The sequence below is a fragment of the Python bivittatus genome, unplaced genomic scaffold (assembly GCF_059951505.1).
Source record: "Python bivittatus isolate LINGU-HERP-01145 unplaced genomic scaffold, Pbiv_v1 ctg000610_np1212, whole genome shotgun sequence".
Classification (NCBI taxonomy): domain Eukaryota; kingdom Metazoa; phylum Chordata; class Lepidosauria; order Squamata; family Pythonidae; genus Python; species Python bivittatus.
The window spans coordinates 53,552,709-53,569,714 of NW_028277088.1; the positions used below are offsets into that span (position 1 = coordinate 53,552,709).

At 35.8% G+C, this 17,006-nt stretch overlaps 1 protein-coding gene across 1 annotated transcript in view; it reads right to left on the minus strand.

Moving 5' to 3' along the window:
• Nucleotides 1–17,006, minus strand: part of TPK1 (thiamin pyrophosphokinase 1) — a 293,030-nt gene that overhangs the window by 119,353 nt on the left and 156,671 nt on the right. The window contains exon 4 of the mRNA XM_088150863.1: nucleotides 3,999–4,071. Within this exon, the coding sequence (XP_088006989.1) occupies nucleotides 3,999–4,071 (73 nt within the window). The remainder of the gene's footprint in view (nucleotides 1–3,998; nucleotides 4,072–17,006) is intronic.

A 17,006-nucleotide genomic window follows, 5' to 3' on the forward strand; every position in this document is an offset into this window, starting at 1 on the left:
TCTTCATGGTTTTCTACTCGGTCTTTTCACTACTACATTGATCTAATCTCAAAAGCTATAAGATATGTAAGCAATTAAAGAAACTAAATATATTGGCTTCCTAAGAACCCAGACCAATGTTATTGCTTTTAATTTTTCTCCAGAGTATAGCTGATGGTAAATCAAAGCTCTTTTCCAATTTTACAGTCACATAATTCTATTTGTGTCTTTGGGAACTCCATATATTTCTTGTATCAGACTTGCACACAATTTGTCCACTGCATGATAAGCCCTACCAGTCACCTACTCCTTTACTCATATTTTGAAAACACAGGTATGAAGCAATGAAAATTCAAACTCATCAGTTCTATTTACATTTTTAATCTGTTTTAGAAATTAATGTTGTTATTTTTGATGCCTCTGAAAACTCTCACTTGGGAGGTTCAAATGTGTAAGTTTGTGGTAATGTACTATGCCTGAATGATTTGTATCTACTTGACTGTTTGCAACATGATGCTCCAACTGAAATGGGGTAATTATACTCTGTCAATTCCAGTAAGCCAAATGGCTTGCATTCATAAAAATTAAATCAATACTCAGTCACTTAACTATATAATCTCTTTTTAAAATGGATGATGAATAAAAGAATTACAATGTCAAATTGAAAAACTGAACTGAAAAACCCTATTTCCACCATTAGTTCCATTTCCACCATTAGTTCCCTAACCCACCAATATCTGGGGATACATGAAGGAAAAGAGATCTTGGAAAAGAAATATTCCAGGTCTCAGTTCTAGATATGTCTAGAAACCTCTTTTATAGAAAGAAATGAAGTATTGAGACTACATACATTCCTGCATACATAGAAGCTAACATATTAGATACTTAGGCTAGAACCTTTCTCCTTTCTTCTAAATTTCTGGATGGAGAGTTTTCTCCATTATGCAGTTCTCCTGCCTGCAGCCTGAAATCAAATAATTCAAAGTTTTACCTACCTCATATTTATTTAACTTTTCTAAGTAGGTAGGTGGGTAGGTAGAGAGAGATTCTGAACAGTTGTCATCTGTCTGTGCAAGATAATGCTATCAGTACTGGTTACCATATGGAAGACTGTTTTACATGCTTATGCTGCAAAATGTACTTAGATTATTGTTTAAAAATATATGCAAATCAATAGACGTGCTCATAATGGCAGGAATAATATTCTACATATAGCTTTGTTCTGATTGTATAAGGAATATTTATAATGCCCAGTTTGAACAGTGGCACTTTCTTAACTTCAATAAAGGGGACAGTTGAATTTCTATATCTGTGGCTCTTTATTTTGATTTTAAGGAGAGACTAGTAGATGCCCATGAGAAAACGGCTAAGAAAAGGGAATTCCACTGATTTTTTTTTTCATATAACTCTACAATCCTACAAAACACAAAATACAGAAACACCTATACTATCAAATTGAAGTTAAGATAAAATCCCAACCTAAAACAACAGCCCAACATCATCACCAAATTGAACAAGATGGTTTTGTCTTACATTTGTGTGTGTGTGTGTGTGTGTGAGTGTGTGCACATGCCTTTGAGTCAGTCTTGACTCCAGTTGACTTCCTGGACAAATCACTGCAGTTTTCTTAGCAAGATTTTAGAAGTGGCTTCCCTTTGCCTTCTTCCTAGGGCTGGCAGTGACTGCCTCAAGGTCACCCAGCTTGCTTAAGGTGGGACAAGAACTCAGGATCTCTGAGTTTCTAGCCTGGTACTTTAAACTGGCTTTCTTTAATTGTCTTGCAGTAGTAATAGTAACATTTATTCAGTCAACAATCAGCAACATTTACAAAATATAAAACACAAAATTCAAATAAAATGGATGAGATAAAATACCAACATAACAAAGAGTCTTTACAATGAAAGTGTAACATAAACTACTATAATAATGTACATTAATAAGCTGTGCAACTATAAGTCTAAAATACCACAGTCCATGAAATAAAAATGCATGTCACTAACACAATTGCAGAATCTGCATACCGAATCTGAAATAGTAAAAAAATCAGAAGTGATTATTCCTGGGACCAGTTATGCTTTATTTTCATTGCGGTAATACAAAATCTTTGTCAAATCCTCTAGAAAAGGGTTCACATAAAAGTTGTCGGGTCTTTGTGAATTGTCTTGCAGAAGGACTATAGCAAAGGGGATAAACATGGGACGAGGTGTTCCAAAATGGTGGGGCCATTATAAGGAAGATTTACTTTTGCATCAATGTACCCTTCACCTGTTGTGCAACCAAATTAGTAAACAACTTTTTCCTAGACTGTACAGGACAAGTTACCAGCTTTTATACTATTTGAGTCTGGTACAGTTCTTATCTAAAAAAGAACAAGAGCATACATTTTAAAATATCTATTTTTAAAGACATTTGATAAAACATTGAAATAAAATATATTTTAAGTAGTTTTTAGATGGGTTTGTCTACATTTTAAAAATTCAGAGAGTGACTGAGAAGCTCAGCTATAGTGGCTAGTACGTACCTATAAACTCCCTATTTATAATGGCTAGTTTAAGGAGTGACTTTAGGAAATCCAGTATGGTAAGTGAGAGCTCTAAATTATCTGTTGGATATGTTTTGAAACAAGCAAGACATATTAGTCAAAAAAGAAGCTAACAACAAACATATCAAACCTTTGGCCTTTAGACAAAATAAGTATTTAACTCAGTGGTAGCCACACATGGTTACCTTTTTAAAGTTGCCAGAGAATCTGCCAATACTATGCAGCTAACATTCAGTTGCACAATTGAAGGAGAGAAAAAAAGATGAAGCATGTTAAGCCTCAACATAGTTTAAGACCCTTATTTTAAGACCCTTACTTGTCATTGATGTGATTGAATCACTGCCCTGTTCAGCGTGACCTTCAGAGACTGAACAATATAGGAAGAAGTGCAGATTCTGCCTGGAAAATAGTTTTCTGTCCCTGACTGATGTGAAATGAACCAACCGTTTTCTAATAGTAGTGTTTTCCTATTTTTTTTTATAATTAAAAGTTAATGGTTTTAAATAATCTGCTCCCTTTCCCATTCTGATCAAAAACAACTCAATCTTATTTTTGTATTAAAAGATTTAAAGAAGTATCTTTATGTCTTATTCTTAGAACAGGACCTGAGTTGACAGAAAAAGAGAAATTGTGTGTCTCAGTTTTGACATACAACTCTGAATGATAGCAACAGTACCTGAAGGAAAGAGAGGTTTCCACAGATACTATTAAAGAAATATGGATAGACTGGTATAAGGCCACTGAACAAAAATGCATAAGTGATGTCCTAGAAGTTAAGAGCAGTAGCATTGACCAAAGGTAATGACAGGTGATTGCTAAAACAGCTTTTTGTTTCCAAGGAATTTCTGGTTAAGCATCCTCTATAGTACACTTTCTAATTTCCCTTCCATCACTCTCTTTACATTTTCTTTTCTTCTCTCCTCTCTCTCTCTCTTTGTGAGGTAAGGAAGAATAAAGGGAAAAACTGTGTTTTAGTGCTATCTATTCCAACTTCTACTTTTGAACTCTATCCCACCATTGTGCCTAACAATGGCTTAACTAGTTATTGATCTCCTGGTCACTATTTTGCCCACAATCTCTAGCATTTAAGAAGTAATGGCACATTGAGGTCCTGTCCCTTTTGGATCAAATTTAAACTCATGTCCAAAGACTGGTTAGTGTGTCTGCGGTGAGCTTCTGACTATCTATGACTAATCAAGAAATGAACTCCTTTATGTTTCCTTTGCTTTGAACAAAGTAAATGCTTTACACGCAACTTTACCCCCTTTCTTTCTCTACATAATAGCCTTCTATCTATCTATCTATCTATCTATCTATCTATCTATCTATCTATCTATCTATCTATCTATCTATCTATCTATCTATTCTGAGTCCTCCCCATGTGAATTTCTGTGCCTCAGTCAATAAAGAAACAAAGTGAGTGCTAATACTAGTTCTGGGAAACAGTTCTGTTACTTCTTTTTCAGAATTTACTTACCTTATCTGTATAATATTCTTTTACTTCAGGTAAAATAGAGTCAAAGTCCCCGCTGATATAATCAGGCAAAAAACTGAAAGGGAAATAATATTCAGTTGGTTCTTTTTAATGAAAACATCATATTTAGAAATATCAGAAAGTGTGGAAGATCCAGTACAGAATAGAGGGAGAGTACAAAAACACTGAAATAGCAGCATCAGTATCTAGAATTAACATCAGAATAATGGTTACACATTTCTAATTTAATTTTCTAATGAATGTATTAGGTTGTAACAATTTGCATAGAGGCTGAGATAAGATAGACTCATGGTTGGGTAAGATGTTTGAGAGAATGGTAACTGCAGGCAGGAAGCAGATTATCTTGATTCAAGCTGATTTCAGATAAGGCTACAAAAGTGAAACTCTCTTAGATGGCTTTCTGGATAATTTTGGGGAACTGACAAGGGGAATGCCAGTCCTTTTGACCTCTTAGCAGCTTTTAATATTAACAAGCATGGTATTTTTCTTGATAGCTTGACAGATTTGGGAATAGGAGGCACTGTTTCATGGTGGCTCCCTTCCTATCTCTCAGGTAAGACTTCTGATGGTATCACTTGGAGACAGAAGGAAACAGTTACTCCTCAAAACATGACTTATTATATAATGTCTCTCATGGCTCAATGTTATGAACAATGATTTTTGATGTCTAAGTGAAACTGCTGGGAGAGATGACAAGGAAATTTGGAGCTGGATAAGGTGACAATCTTCAGGTAAGGTGTGGTTCCCCCAAACAGCTGCCTGCAGTCAGTAATCAATTGCATGAAAGATAATTAATGGAAAGTGAATCTCAACAAGATGGAGGTACCAGTTGTAAGGGGACTCAACATTCAAGAGAGATGGTACATAGTGCTGGTTATGACCCTTAAAGCACTATACACCTTGAGAACGTGTTTCTATCCATATAACCCCCCCCCCCCCATATCACTGAAATCTTCAGAGAAAGTTCACCTACAGTTGTTGGATGCTGATCTTGTGGCAACCAGAAGTTGCTAAAAGCTCAAAATATATACAATAGCTGTCCCATTTCCTTGGAATGCATTCTCTGTTGAGCTGACCCTTTCAAAAGGCCTTAACACACCCTTTTGAATAGACTTTTAATTATGATTTTAACAATTTTCAATACTTATGGTTTTACTTATGGTTCTGTTTTAATGCAAATTACTGAGAACTAGTATTCAGCATTATAGTAAGTTTAATAATAAATATGTACTGTCTGTCCTTGAAAATATTTATGATCTGCATTCTAACCTTTTCCTCCTTATAATTCACAGCATCTATGCATGTTTGTTTAGCAAGAGAAGTCCAGGGAAAAAAATCAATTTTGTGAGGCAAAGTCCATGTATTTTATATTATAAAATGGCAAAACCTGCTCTTTGCCCTACACAATGAACTTCCAAAAAATATTGAAAGCTACTCAGAGTTCAGGGGAAAAAATGTTGAAACCAGGAACAGAAGTTAGGATTCTCTCCATGAGAAGAAAAGAGGGAACACGGAAGCCCAGACCATATTTCCCTAATACCAGAACATGAGTTGGCACCCTTGTTTTTCATGACTCCACTCTAATCCAGAGCAAGATGGGATTTGATGTGTATTCCCTAAGTTTCATATGTTCCAAAGCAAGCACAGTTTCACTTGAGAAGTAACACAGTGTTCACTTACCAGGACCTGCCATCCCAAAACAGATACTGTAATAGTGACATTAAGTGTTGAATTAGGTTTAAAATACAGGTGGTCCTCATTTAACAACCACTCCTTCAGCTACTGTTTGAATTTACAATGGCACTGAATGAGTGGTAGTTACAACTGGTCCTCATACTTACGGCCATCGCAGCAACCTGCAGTCATGATTTGTGACCTTCCCTGTTGGCTTCAAACAAGGAAAGCCAATGGGGAAGCTGGTAGGAAGTTGTGGTCACATGAGGTCCTCACTTAACAACCTGCATGGTCCTCACTTAATGATGGCAGTCAGGACTGCCAGAACTGCTGTTGCTAAGCTGAACAGTCACATTTTTTTTTTACCTGTGACCACATTGCTTAATGACAGAGTTTTCAGTCCCAATTAGCATCGTTAAACGAGGACTACCTCTACTTCAGTAGCAAGGAAATATAGAAGTTGAAAATTTTTAAACCAGTTTAAGCATCCCAAAGTTTCAGTACTTTGTTTAATTACATATTTTTGCCATCCAGCTTTTCTTGTCATTGGATATGATTACAGATCTGCCTGGTGCACTGAAAAAGTAACAGACAAGATGCTGTTGAGATCACATCACTAGCTTCAAAAACACCCATCATGAATAGAAGACCAGTCAACGCTTCTCTTCAAAACCTCAATAGCCATATGTAATTACTGGCATCCAAGAGCCAGTAGAACTGTTTGTGAGCTAGCGGTTATCAAGATATATTTGTTTTTAAGGCTATCAAAAGAGAATCAGTTGTGTGCTGTTTACCTAACTCTACTGTATTTTATAAATTAGTCATTCAAATAGCATACTATCTCTGTGAGCCTTCTATAGGGTTTCCGTTCTCTTAATGGAGATAAATTATTTTATTTTGTAAAATTATAAAGTCTTTTTTTCTTTAAGTGCTATTTATCATCTCAGTGGCTATAACTGGACTATCGTTGGACTACTGTTTCAATGCAGTGCCAGCGCCAGGCTGGGATCCAAAGAGGAAAGTCTGTAAGTATAGAAGTGTTACTGATATTCTCTTTGAGCAGCAGCTTGTCAAACCTCCTGGAAAGTTATCGCACAGTGCATCACAATTTTTAGCTATGTGGTCGTTTTGAGAAGAAGAAGCTGCTACTAGAGATTGGAGGCCAAAATGCCCCACTTCACGTCTAGAAAATGATGCTATGAACTTTCGATCAGGGAATGAAAGAGAAGCTCCCACTGCCTCTTTGGTGGACATTACTGATGTTTTCTTACTTTGATTTTACTTCTTTCTCATTGCTAGTAATAAGTATCCCTAAAAGTTAATGATCCATCATGTCTGAGATTCATAATGCCAGCAAACAAACAAAAAAGACCTGTGGGCATTTTATTCAGTTTTAAACCTTTAATGACATCTCTTTTAAATATATGTCATCTCTGCAGTAAACAACACAAGAACTGTTGTGTTGAGGTATTTAATTTACTTTAATCATCTCACTTGGTATTTTATATCAACTTATAAATTTTATGAATGCTGGCATGGCTTGTGCAATCTATTCTTCCCACAATTAGCATTTACAATGATCCATTGCACATTCTATAGATAGCATTGTAGAACAATGGTTTAGGAACAGGCTGAAGCATGCAGAAAGTAAAGTAAGCAAAATCTTCTTTGAGTTGAGCTTGGCTCCTAGAAACTTCATGGACACGTTATGCAATTTCTTCGACAACAATGGGGAAATGGTTTGTCCTTTCCTTCATCCAAGGTTAGTTTCTAACCTTGATATTCCCTGGACACCTTCTATCCAAATACTAAGCAGGCTTGATCCTAATCAGCTTCCTAGCTCAGACAAGTCAAATCTACACAAAAGTATCATGTATAAAATTCTGCACAGAATCTCTATTTACAGATCAAATCAGGGTGCTTCAACTACCTTGATATGCCATAAGTACTTCGTCTCTTAAAACAGTGATTCACCCAATGGAGAATTTTGGTTTCATACTCAGACAATAAAATCATCGGGTGATCTTTATCAAATTGCTTTATGTCAGCCTAGACTACCTCAAAGGATGGTTTGGAGGATAAAATCACAAGAAGTCAATGTATGCTGGGAAAGCTCTCGTAGAAATATAATCAATAACTGTATGTGCTCATAATGCTAAAACAATATTGATTTAACCAAGTCAGAGCCAGCCTTGCAGAGTAATCCTGCTCATTCAGTCAAATACTAATTTATTTTCTCTCTCTTTTTTTTCTGAAAACATAGGAAACATTCTGTACAGGAAACATCCTGCAGAAGAAAAATAATTGAATAACTATGGAATATATTTTAAATTGATTGTGTATGTATGCTTTTTGAAGTGTATACTGCATAGCATTAAGAATTAGCTGGTATTTGAGCTGTATGCTTTTTTCTAACATGAATAATTTGAGTTTATGTTTATAGGACATTTGTGAATGGGTAGGGATTGTTTTGCTGTGTCTAATGGACTTGTTGTTGGTATATGTTTTGAATCTTTTGATGAGGTACCATCCATTTTGTTTTGTTTTTTCATCATATGAATGAAGTATTTTCTTGTGCTTTGTTGGGGAAATATGTGGTTTGGCATTAGGAGGATCCTTAACTCTTATTTATGCACAAAGAAGAATTGGGAGTAGAAAAATATTTATAAGAGAATGAGGAATGATAGCATTTAGGATAAAGAGATCATCATTCAGTCTGAGAAATAATTCCATTTTTGATTGCTTTTGCCTCTTGGAATTGCTCAGAGGCCTATGCAGGACAAAAAAGCAAACTAGGAATAAATGCAAATATTTGCCGCAGGCATGGCAAGTCATGATTTAGAAAAGCCAGATTTGTTAAACCATCATCCACTCCTGGCTTTATAATTCATTTGTTTATCCAAAACAACTTGGCTCTTAACCTCATCTGGAGCAACATGTAAAAACAACTGACAATTAGGCTCAAAAAGACTTTTATATGACCAGGCCAATCTATATAAGTCGCAACTAATTAACACTCCCACTGAAATAATGTATGCATTTAATATTTTTTGTTCTTTACATCTGATGCATACAGTAGAATGGTTCTACCTCCTGTAAATGCTGGTTAAAATCCCTAATTAAATCAGCAGCAAGATGAAACAAATATCAAGGTCGTTCAGGGAAAAGATGTTCATTCTGATATATAGCTCATCAACTAGGCATTAATTCTTATATCTATGCAAGTGTACATAACATGTACAACATAGAAACAATTCCCTATTAAGGGATCCATCCTATTGCATTTGCTCTTCCCAAAAAGGCAAGTGTAGGTTTTGCAAGTTAAGGAGTTAGCCTTCAAGCACAGGATGTGGTTCACATGAAGCTATTTCTGTTACTCTTCTGCCAAATTCTTTTAGCCCCCTCTCCAGCTGAACACATGAACTGAGCCTAAATTAATTGACACATAATTCCATCAGTTACCCTTCAATCTTCAGACTGAACGCTAACATAGATGTTGAGTCTCTTCATTTTTCTCTTTACTTATTATGATTTAGTTAAAGATGAACGCTCACCTTCCAGCAGCAATCTGATTGTCTCCACCCTATGACTTATTAAACACAGCTGAGGGCCATAGCTCACTGGTAGAGCATGCTATTTGCATCCAAAAAGCCCTCTCAATCCTTGGATGTGCAGTTGAAAAAACAAAAACAGCTAATGTTATTCAGAAGAACTCCAAGAACTTAGAAGAGTACTGCAACAGATGGATGAATAATCTGGTTTTGATATAAGGCACCATTCTATGCTTTTATGTAAAATCACTCTTGTTATAGTGGAATTAAGGAATGGGGCATACTAGCATGGGAAGTTTCATGGTCTTTAGCATTCTAATGCAACTGAATCAAGGTAAGGAGAAATAACAGGAGGAACTCCTCTTAGTATAAATAGTGGAGCAAGGTTTGCAAATGATTGAAGATGTTACACTTTATGATAAATTAATCCCCCACCACCTAGGGTAAATACCATGCTATCAAATATATAGATGCCATTTTATAGTTTCTTAATAAAGGAAACAGTTGACTAAGTAACTAGCATCTCATTTATTTCTGGAAGGTCATCCTTAAATGCAGGTGATCAAGAGATGCAAAAGATAATTTTTAAAATGTATAAACATTGCAACTTTATGGATATTTCTTAAGTTCACTTTTTTGATTCTGCACATAGTAATAAATCATACTGGCTGAATTAATTGTCACAGTTGCAGCTAAATACTAGAAGAGTTGTCATATAAAAAGATATTACCTGTATTAGTGAGGCTGCTGAACTGGAGTTCATAGATAAGATTTGACATAATTTGTTTTAGCCTGAAGATCAATTTAGATTGGTTAAACCAATCCTATTTTAAAACCTCAACTGTGTGATACCATGTGATTTGAAGTAGAATGGACTGCATCTGGACCAAACTTCATTTAAGGGAATATTTACCTCGAGTGCAAATCTTATTTGATGAATTCATTGTTAATCTCACTTTTCAGGCCAGTTCTCCATCCCACAAATTTGTTTACATGTTTTTTTAACGTATAAAATTCATCTTTTTCAGCCATATAAATATATAAGTTAAAGCAGATTCTTGCCTATGTAATCTCATGCCACTATAAATTAGCCTTTTATGATGCCACAAGACTTTTTTGTTTTCATTTCATTTAATAGTCTTGTTTAATTTGGACTCATTAGCCTTGAGTCTGATGACTGATTTCCAATGTGATACAGCCTACGAAACTTCAAGGCAATTTTTGTCCATCTATGGTTAGTTGCCTATTTAGAAAAGCAAGATTAGGACTGAAGGCTTCTCCAGGTTAAAAATCAGAAAGTTATAGTGTCTGGAAAAAAAAGCTATAGCCTAGGCTTGGATAAGTCAGGTATATTTGTTTATGTTAAATCTTTAAATATATGCAGAAACATGCAGGGTAATAAATCTGTCTCATTTGAACAATAGCTTTAATTTATATATGCATATAATAAATATTTATACAAATGAAACTTGTTAGGGGAAAGCTTCGTTCTCTTCCAGGCATAATTGCAAATGTTGCAAAACTTTCAAATCAAGTTTTTATCAAACAAAATTTGAAAATCTTTGTTGTATCTTGTATATCCATGCCACTCATGCAAGTAATTATTGACCCAGGGGCCTTAAATACTTTGCATAATTTCACATGGCATTGCCTTGTCTAACTCAACATTCAACTCACTATCCTTCTTCACCTTCTCCCTTTGTACAATGAAACCAAGTGCTTCCCATTTTCATATTAACACAGGCATTAAATACCAAGGAGGACACAGATGATGTCCCCCCACCCCATCTTGTCCTTCCAGCCAAAGTGCTCTTTCATCCAAAACTTAACTTGTCACTGTGAGGCTCAGAGTGGCATACCTGCCACCCAGACACCTCAATGTGCAAGTTGTTCTATTCTGAGGTGTTACTTGACCCATCTAAGGGTGGGGGGATGTTCTACTCACTCTGACGTGTCTCATCCCTACCCAGGTTCCTAGTTAAATGAACGTCCAGGGTGTCACTCTTCAACCTCAGAGGAGCCAACCTGACGCATAAGGTATTCACAAGGCAGAACTATCCAGGGATATGCACTCATGTACTGTCACCATGTCCTTCCAGGGCAACACCTGTAGTTATTTCCACCAACACAAAGGGAGGGGAGAAATCTTATCAATTTTGCTCCTTAATGTGAAGTGTCTGGTGCTTGCCACAGAAATATTCTCCTTTAATAGGGTTTGTTTAACCTGGGAACAGGACAAAATTACAAAGTAGCAAAAATTGATTGACATGGTAACAGAGGCCAAAAGCAATGTCTGGAGTGGGCTGAGTTACAAACCTTCTTTATTGACACATGCAAATGGCTCTTCCATTTGATTGGTTTGATCAATTACAATTAATCATCAATATTATTATTGGCTATTGTCAATATTATACCTTAGTTAAATTACCTTTATTAATTGGTTTGGTTAATACACATTTAAATATTCTAGTCGTGGGTGGATTAAATAAAATCACTCTTCCCTATACAATAAAAATCTTAAACAATAAACCTTTTAATTTATAATTTGTTATTTTTTCTTAGCCACTATCTCAAAAACACTGGTTTCCAGTTCTAGTAGCTAACAAGTCTCAGGCATCTAATAGATTCCTGGCAGCTACTTTGCATTCTTGTGGTTAACACTTTCACTTATCCTGTTGGTCTTTGGTTACTTTAGGCACAACAATGGATTGTAGGTCCCACTTGCTTCTAATGACCTTCTAATTTGCTTATTAAATTTTAAACCTTATATATCAATTAGGGTTCCTTTTAGAACCCCTCAAAATTTATCTTCTACATAGTCACCATGGATCCACATTATTGATTTTCATCACTGGCAAATTCTGATTCACCTTCAAGGGATGACCTACAGCAAGCAATAATGCAGTAGTCTAGCTGTGAGATTACAAGCACATGTATCCTAGAGGCCAAGTTAGTTCTCTACCCTAAAGGGCATAATTAACATACTCATCAAACTAGCTAGGGTATGACAGAAATAAACCTAGACGCATTCCTATGGTACATAGTTGTTCCTTTGTGAAAAGTACAAATTCCTCAGGTCCTGAATCTGAGAACTCATAAAAAAAGAATCTCTGTGTTATCAACCTTTAATATATGTATTAATCTGTATTAATACAGATATTAAACTGTGTTGGAAGCTGAGTACAGTAATACCCTGCCAACTAATGTACTATTTGTTTCATAGCAAACAGTGATAATATAGTATCCCTGGATTTTAGGAGGCATGGGAACTTTCCACGGCTTTTTGCAGTTAATCCTGATTTACTGTTACATTCATGTAAGTGACTAAGTGGATGTAAGGTTCTGCTACTGTTTATGATTTTATATAGTTTTCCTATTGCATTTCATTCTTTGCTATTTTTATTTTTGGGTTTTGATATTATTTCTTGGTTCAATTGTTAACACCTGCCGGCTAGCCTATAGGTCATCAGTGTGCAATATGCAAGACAACAATATAAATAAATAATATGAAGCGTTTAATCTCTCCATTCAATTACTTCATTGGGTCTGTTAAATTCATTTCTCATGACAAAACTCATAGTGAAAGGCCAGGGTTATTTGAGCTATATGAAAGGAAGAAACTAAAATACAATCTCAGAATCTACCTTATAATCTTCAGGCAAAACCAATACTTCTTACATTTGAACTCCCCAAAAGATAACCAGCTGGCCTCTCTCAGCTTCTCCTGGAATTCCAATCATATATAAAGTGACCCAGTGAGATTCCTGGGACATTATTGTGTCCTGAAGAATCTTAAGGGTTTCCTGTGATCTTCCAACTGAGATACTCTATTTTCAGCACATCCAGTATGATATTGAAAGCATTAGTTATGCCAATAACTTTTACATCTTCCCTTTTCTTTAAAAAAAAAAAAAGGCTAGCACATTTTTCTTAGCAGATGCTGAAACTGTCACCTTAGTGGCAAAAGTTGACGGAGGAATGCTCTTGGCCACCATCCAGACAAATGCCAAAGAGGCTCTTTCAATAATCAAACCATTTTTTATTGTTTATTGTATGCCACCCAGAGTCCTGTTTGTGTGATGGGCGGCTATATAAATCTGATATATAAATAAATAAATTTATCATTTGCTTTGAATCCTGATAATGGTAAGTAAATAGGAGATAAACAGTCATGAGGATGAAACTACTGGAGGACATGCTAGAGAAAGATGATATCCATTTGACTATGCTGGACTGTCATCTTGATCAGAAGCCAGATGTGGGCAACCTTTGCTGTGTTTCAGTGAAGCACCTCCATCATTATTGACTTTCTTACTAAATATACAATCACCTTCTAAGAAAGTGCCCAGTTTTAAACTACTGCTCTAGAGAAAAGCTTAATCAAAGCTACAGACTTTTTTCTTGAAGTTTTTATATAAGTCACTTTAATGAGAACTGCAGTTTACAGTGAAGTGGTAAGTTAAAATGACAGTGGCTGTAACAAAAATGAAAGCAAATGGGATACATAAATGTTTATCCTGAAGACAAGAAGTTTGGAAAAGAAAAATGAAGTTCTGGGCTAAGATTATATTTTTAATAAATATGGCAAGACTAATCTATTATATTTGCTTAAAAAATAGATTTGGATGAAGGCATTTTAAAGAAAACTCCCTTCACTAATTGATTTTGGCTCTACCGTTCCTCAGGATTCAGCCTTTTAGTGGCTGTTTGATTTTTTTTTTACTCTGTACCCAGCAGAAATCATAAACAAGGTTGTTTACTTTTTCAAACCAAGGGGAAAAAAGTCACCAATAGTCCTGTGGGCCAATTTTCACATTATGAAATTGGATTTGTGAATTTACTGAGGTATATAAGTGAACTGTAATTAGGATAAGCTCAACATATGCCTTTAATTCTATATATTACAGAGGCAAACCTGCATTTTCCTAAAATAACACCATTGTTGCCCAATTTTTTTTAAAAAAACTTACATCACAATTAGCTAGTAGCAAAACCATGTAAGTAAACATATCAAGTATTAAATTCATTCATCAGCTAAAGCTACAGTTTTTACATAGGAGGACTCCCCCTCCACATCCAATGGAACCTACTTCTAGATAAACATGTACATGAATGTGCTAAATACAACATGACTAAAACCATACTTCACATTTAAAAATGTTAACAATCCATGCTATTTTAGAAAAAGGAGAAACAAAAGAGCTGCAATACAACCTAATTACATATGTATAATTAGGATTTCTAACATTTTTACTGACAAGGGAATGTTCGTAAAATCACAACTATTCCTAGTGTTATTTCTTCTGGATAGCATACATTTCTAAGAGGCCCTTAATTGTCATTACAGGTAGTCCTCATTTAATAATCATTTGTTTAGTGACCTTTTGAAGTTACAACAGTGCTGAACAAAGGGATTTACAACTGGTCCTTGCATTTACAACCGTCAAAGCAACCCCGTGGTCACGTGATCGCAATCCAGGCAGTTGGCAACCAGCTTGCACTTACGACAGTTGCAGAGCCCCGGGGTCTTGTGATCGCCATTTGTAACCTTCCCAGCCAGCTTCTGGCAAGAAAAATCAATGGGGAACCATACGATATGCTTAACAACAGCGTGATTTGCTTAACAGCCACAGTGATTTGCTTAATGACTGCTGCAAAAAAGGTAATAAAATCAGGTGCAACTTGCTTATCAACTGTCCTGCTTAACAATGAATTTTCTGGTCCCTATTGTGGCCATTAAGTGCAGATTACCTATATGCAATTTCTTTTGAGTGTCAAATAAGGTACAGACTAATTGGGAGGAGAGGATGGCCAAGTAAATAGTTGCAAAATAGAAATAAACATAGTGTCCCAATTAATTTGAGGCAGTTCTTTAACCCATGAAAATATGTTAATATTGAACACAACGAGTATATTATTAATCTTATTTTATTTAATACCAGGGTTTTTTTAATATCACCTTCAGTTGTATTCCCAGTGGACTCTGAGATATTCTATTCCAAAAGCAGCAAAAACAATAGCAACAATGCCAGGAAACAGAAGGCAGATGATAAGGCCACTGGTATTGGCAAAAACATTAAAATGAATTTTATGGCTGTACATAGGTAAGAAATAAATATGGTTGATAGCTCTGCTGTCACTCTTTAGGGAATAATGAGGTATCGTCAAATAGAACAATGATTTTTATGTTTATTAAGGGCTATGTTACCTAATTTTAGTTGAGTTTTATATTGTTGTTCGTGTTGCCTATTGCATCTATGGACTTGAGCACTGATCAATTACCATAATAAAGTAGAATAGAATAGGACAGAATTGTTGATATTCTGGACATGTAATAAAGGAGCCACATAACCGAGGTGTAATGAATGAGTTAGAAGTAAAAGTATTGTTGAAACAAATTTTAATATACTTTGCTGAAATATAGTGGTACTACCTGCATATTAGCATTTCAAATGTGACTATGGCTTCTGCACTATGTGCTCTGAGAAATCAATTCCAGAAAGAGAAACTGCTAAAGGTCCCAACAAGGGAAGAAACAAGTTCAGTGGATGTGCTGCAGTATTTATAAACATAATCTGTCTTTCCAGTACTGTACCTAACCTACCTATTCCAAATGACATGGGACAAGGAGCAGACATTGCAGAAATGAATTTGATACTTAATGTCTATAAACATATAAGGTAATTGAATGCATGAGCAACTGTCAGTCCAAAGAGATTCCCAAGCTATACAAGATCATTCGACTCTAAAAACAGGAGGTTTGCACTGCATTAGATATAAAGAGACCTCCAGTGATTTTTTCCATTGCAGACTATGAGCCTATTAAGTACAATGTGAATGGGAGAAAAGTAATCACTTCACCATCAGCTTATTCTTTTGGAAAGAGCCAAACTAAAGCAACAGTCCCTACAGCCGAAATGAATAAGAGGTGGGTGTCTCAGTTAGAAAGGCATTATTTAGAAACTCTTTCATTCTCAAGGCAATTCTCTCTCAACTGCCTGTCCAGCAGCATATAAGGAAAAGCAGTCGTTTGTGCTTTTCACTACCTCATTCTTATAATGATGAATTCAGTAACAGGTTTGAAGTTTAGGAAGCTTTTCAAGATTTTTCTTCCTTTCTTCCATGAATCATTTATGAGATTTGCCTATCCCCTGAAACCAATCAGACTCTAGGCAACTTACACAGCTTACATATGAAATCCAATACAAAATCAATGTAATAATTAAAGTAACAATTCCAATCTAATTCTCAATTGAATTTAAATACTAGAAGTAATAAGCTAAAGCAATTAAAAATAGCACTGTCAATCTTCAAAGGCCTTCTGGAAGAGTCATCTATGCCTCAGGAGACCCGATATTCCAGAGGAGGCTGCTACAGAGAAAGCCTATCATCAGGCCCCCTTCTGCTGTATCCGCTGATAGGTGGAGACCCTCAGCAAGTGCTTACTAGTTGTCTAGGTAGGTTGGGCAGAAACTATTGGGGAAAGGTCATCCCTAAGATACCCCTGAGCCATACGGAACTGCATTCAGAAATCTATCATAGCAGAGCTTGTGACTGACCCCCTGTGTCACTGCATTATGGACCAGCTGAAGTTTCTGGGTGATCTTCAATGACAGCCCCATATGGAGCAAGTTACAGTAATCTAATCTAGGGATGACAAGGGCACCAGCATCATCTTCAAAGCATCCTGTTTTAGTAAGGTTGCAACTTGAGCACCAGGTGAAATTGGGCAAAACTCTTCCTGGCCATGACCTCTTTGAGCAGG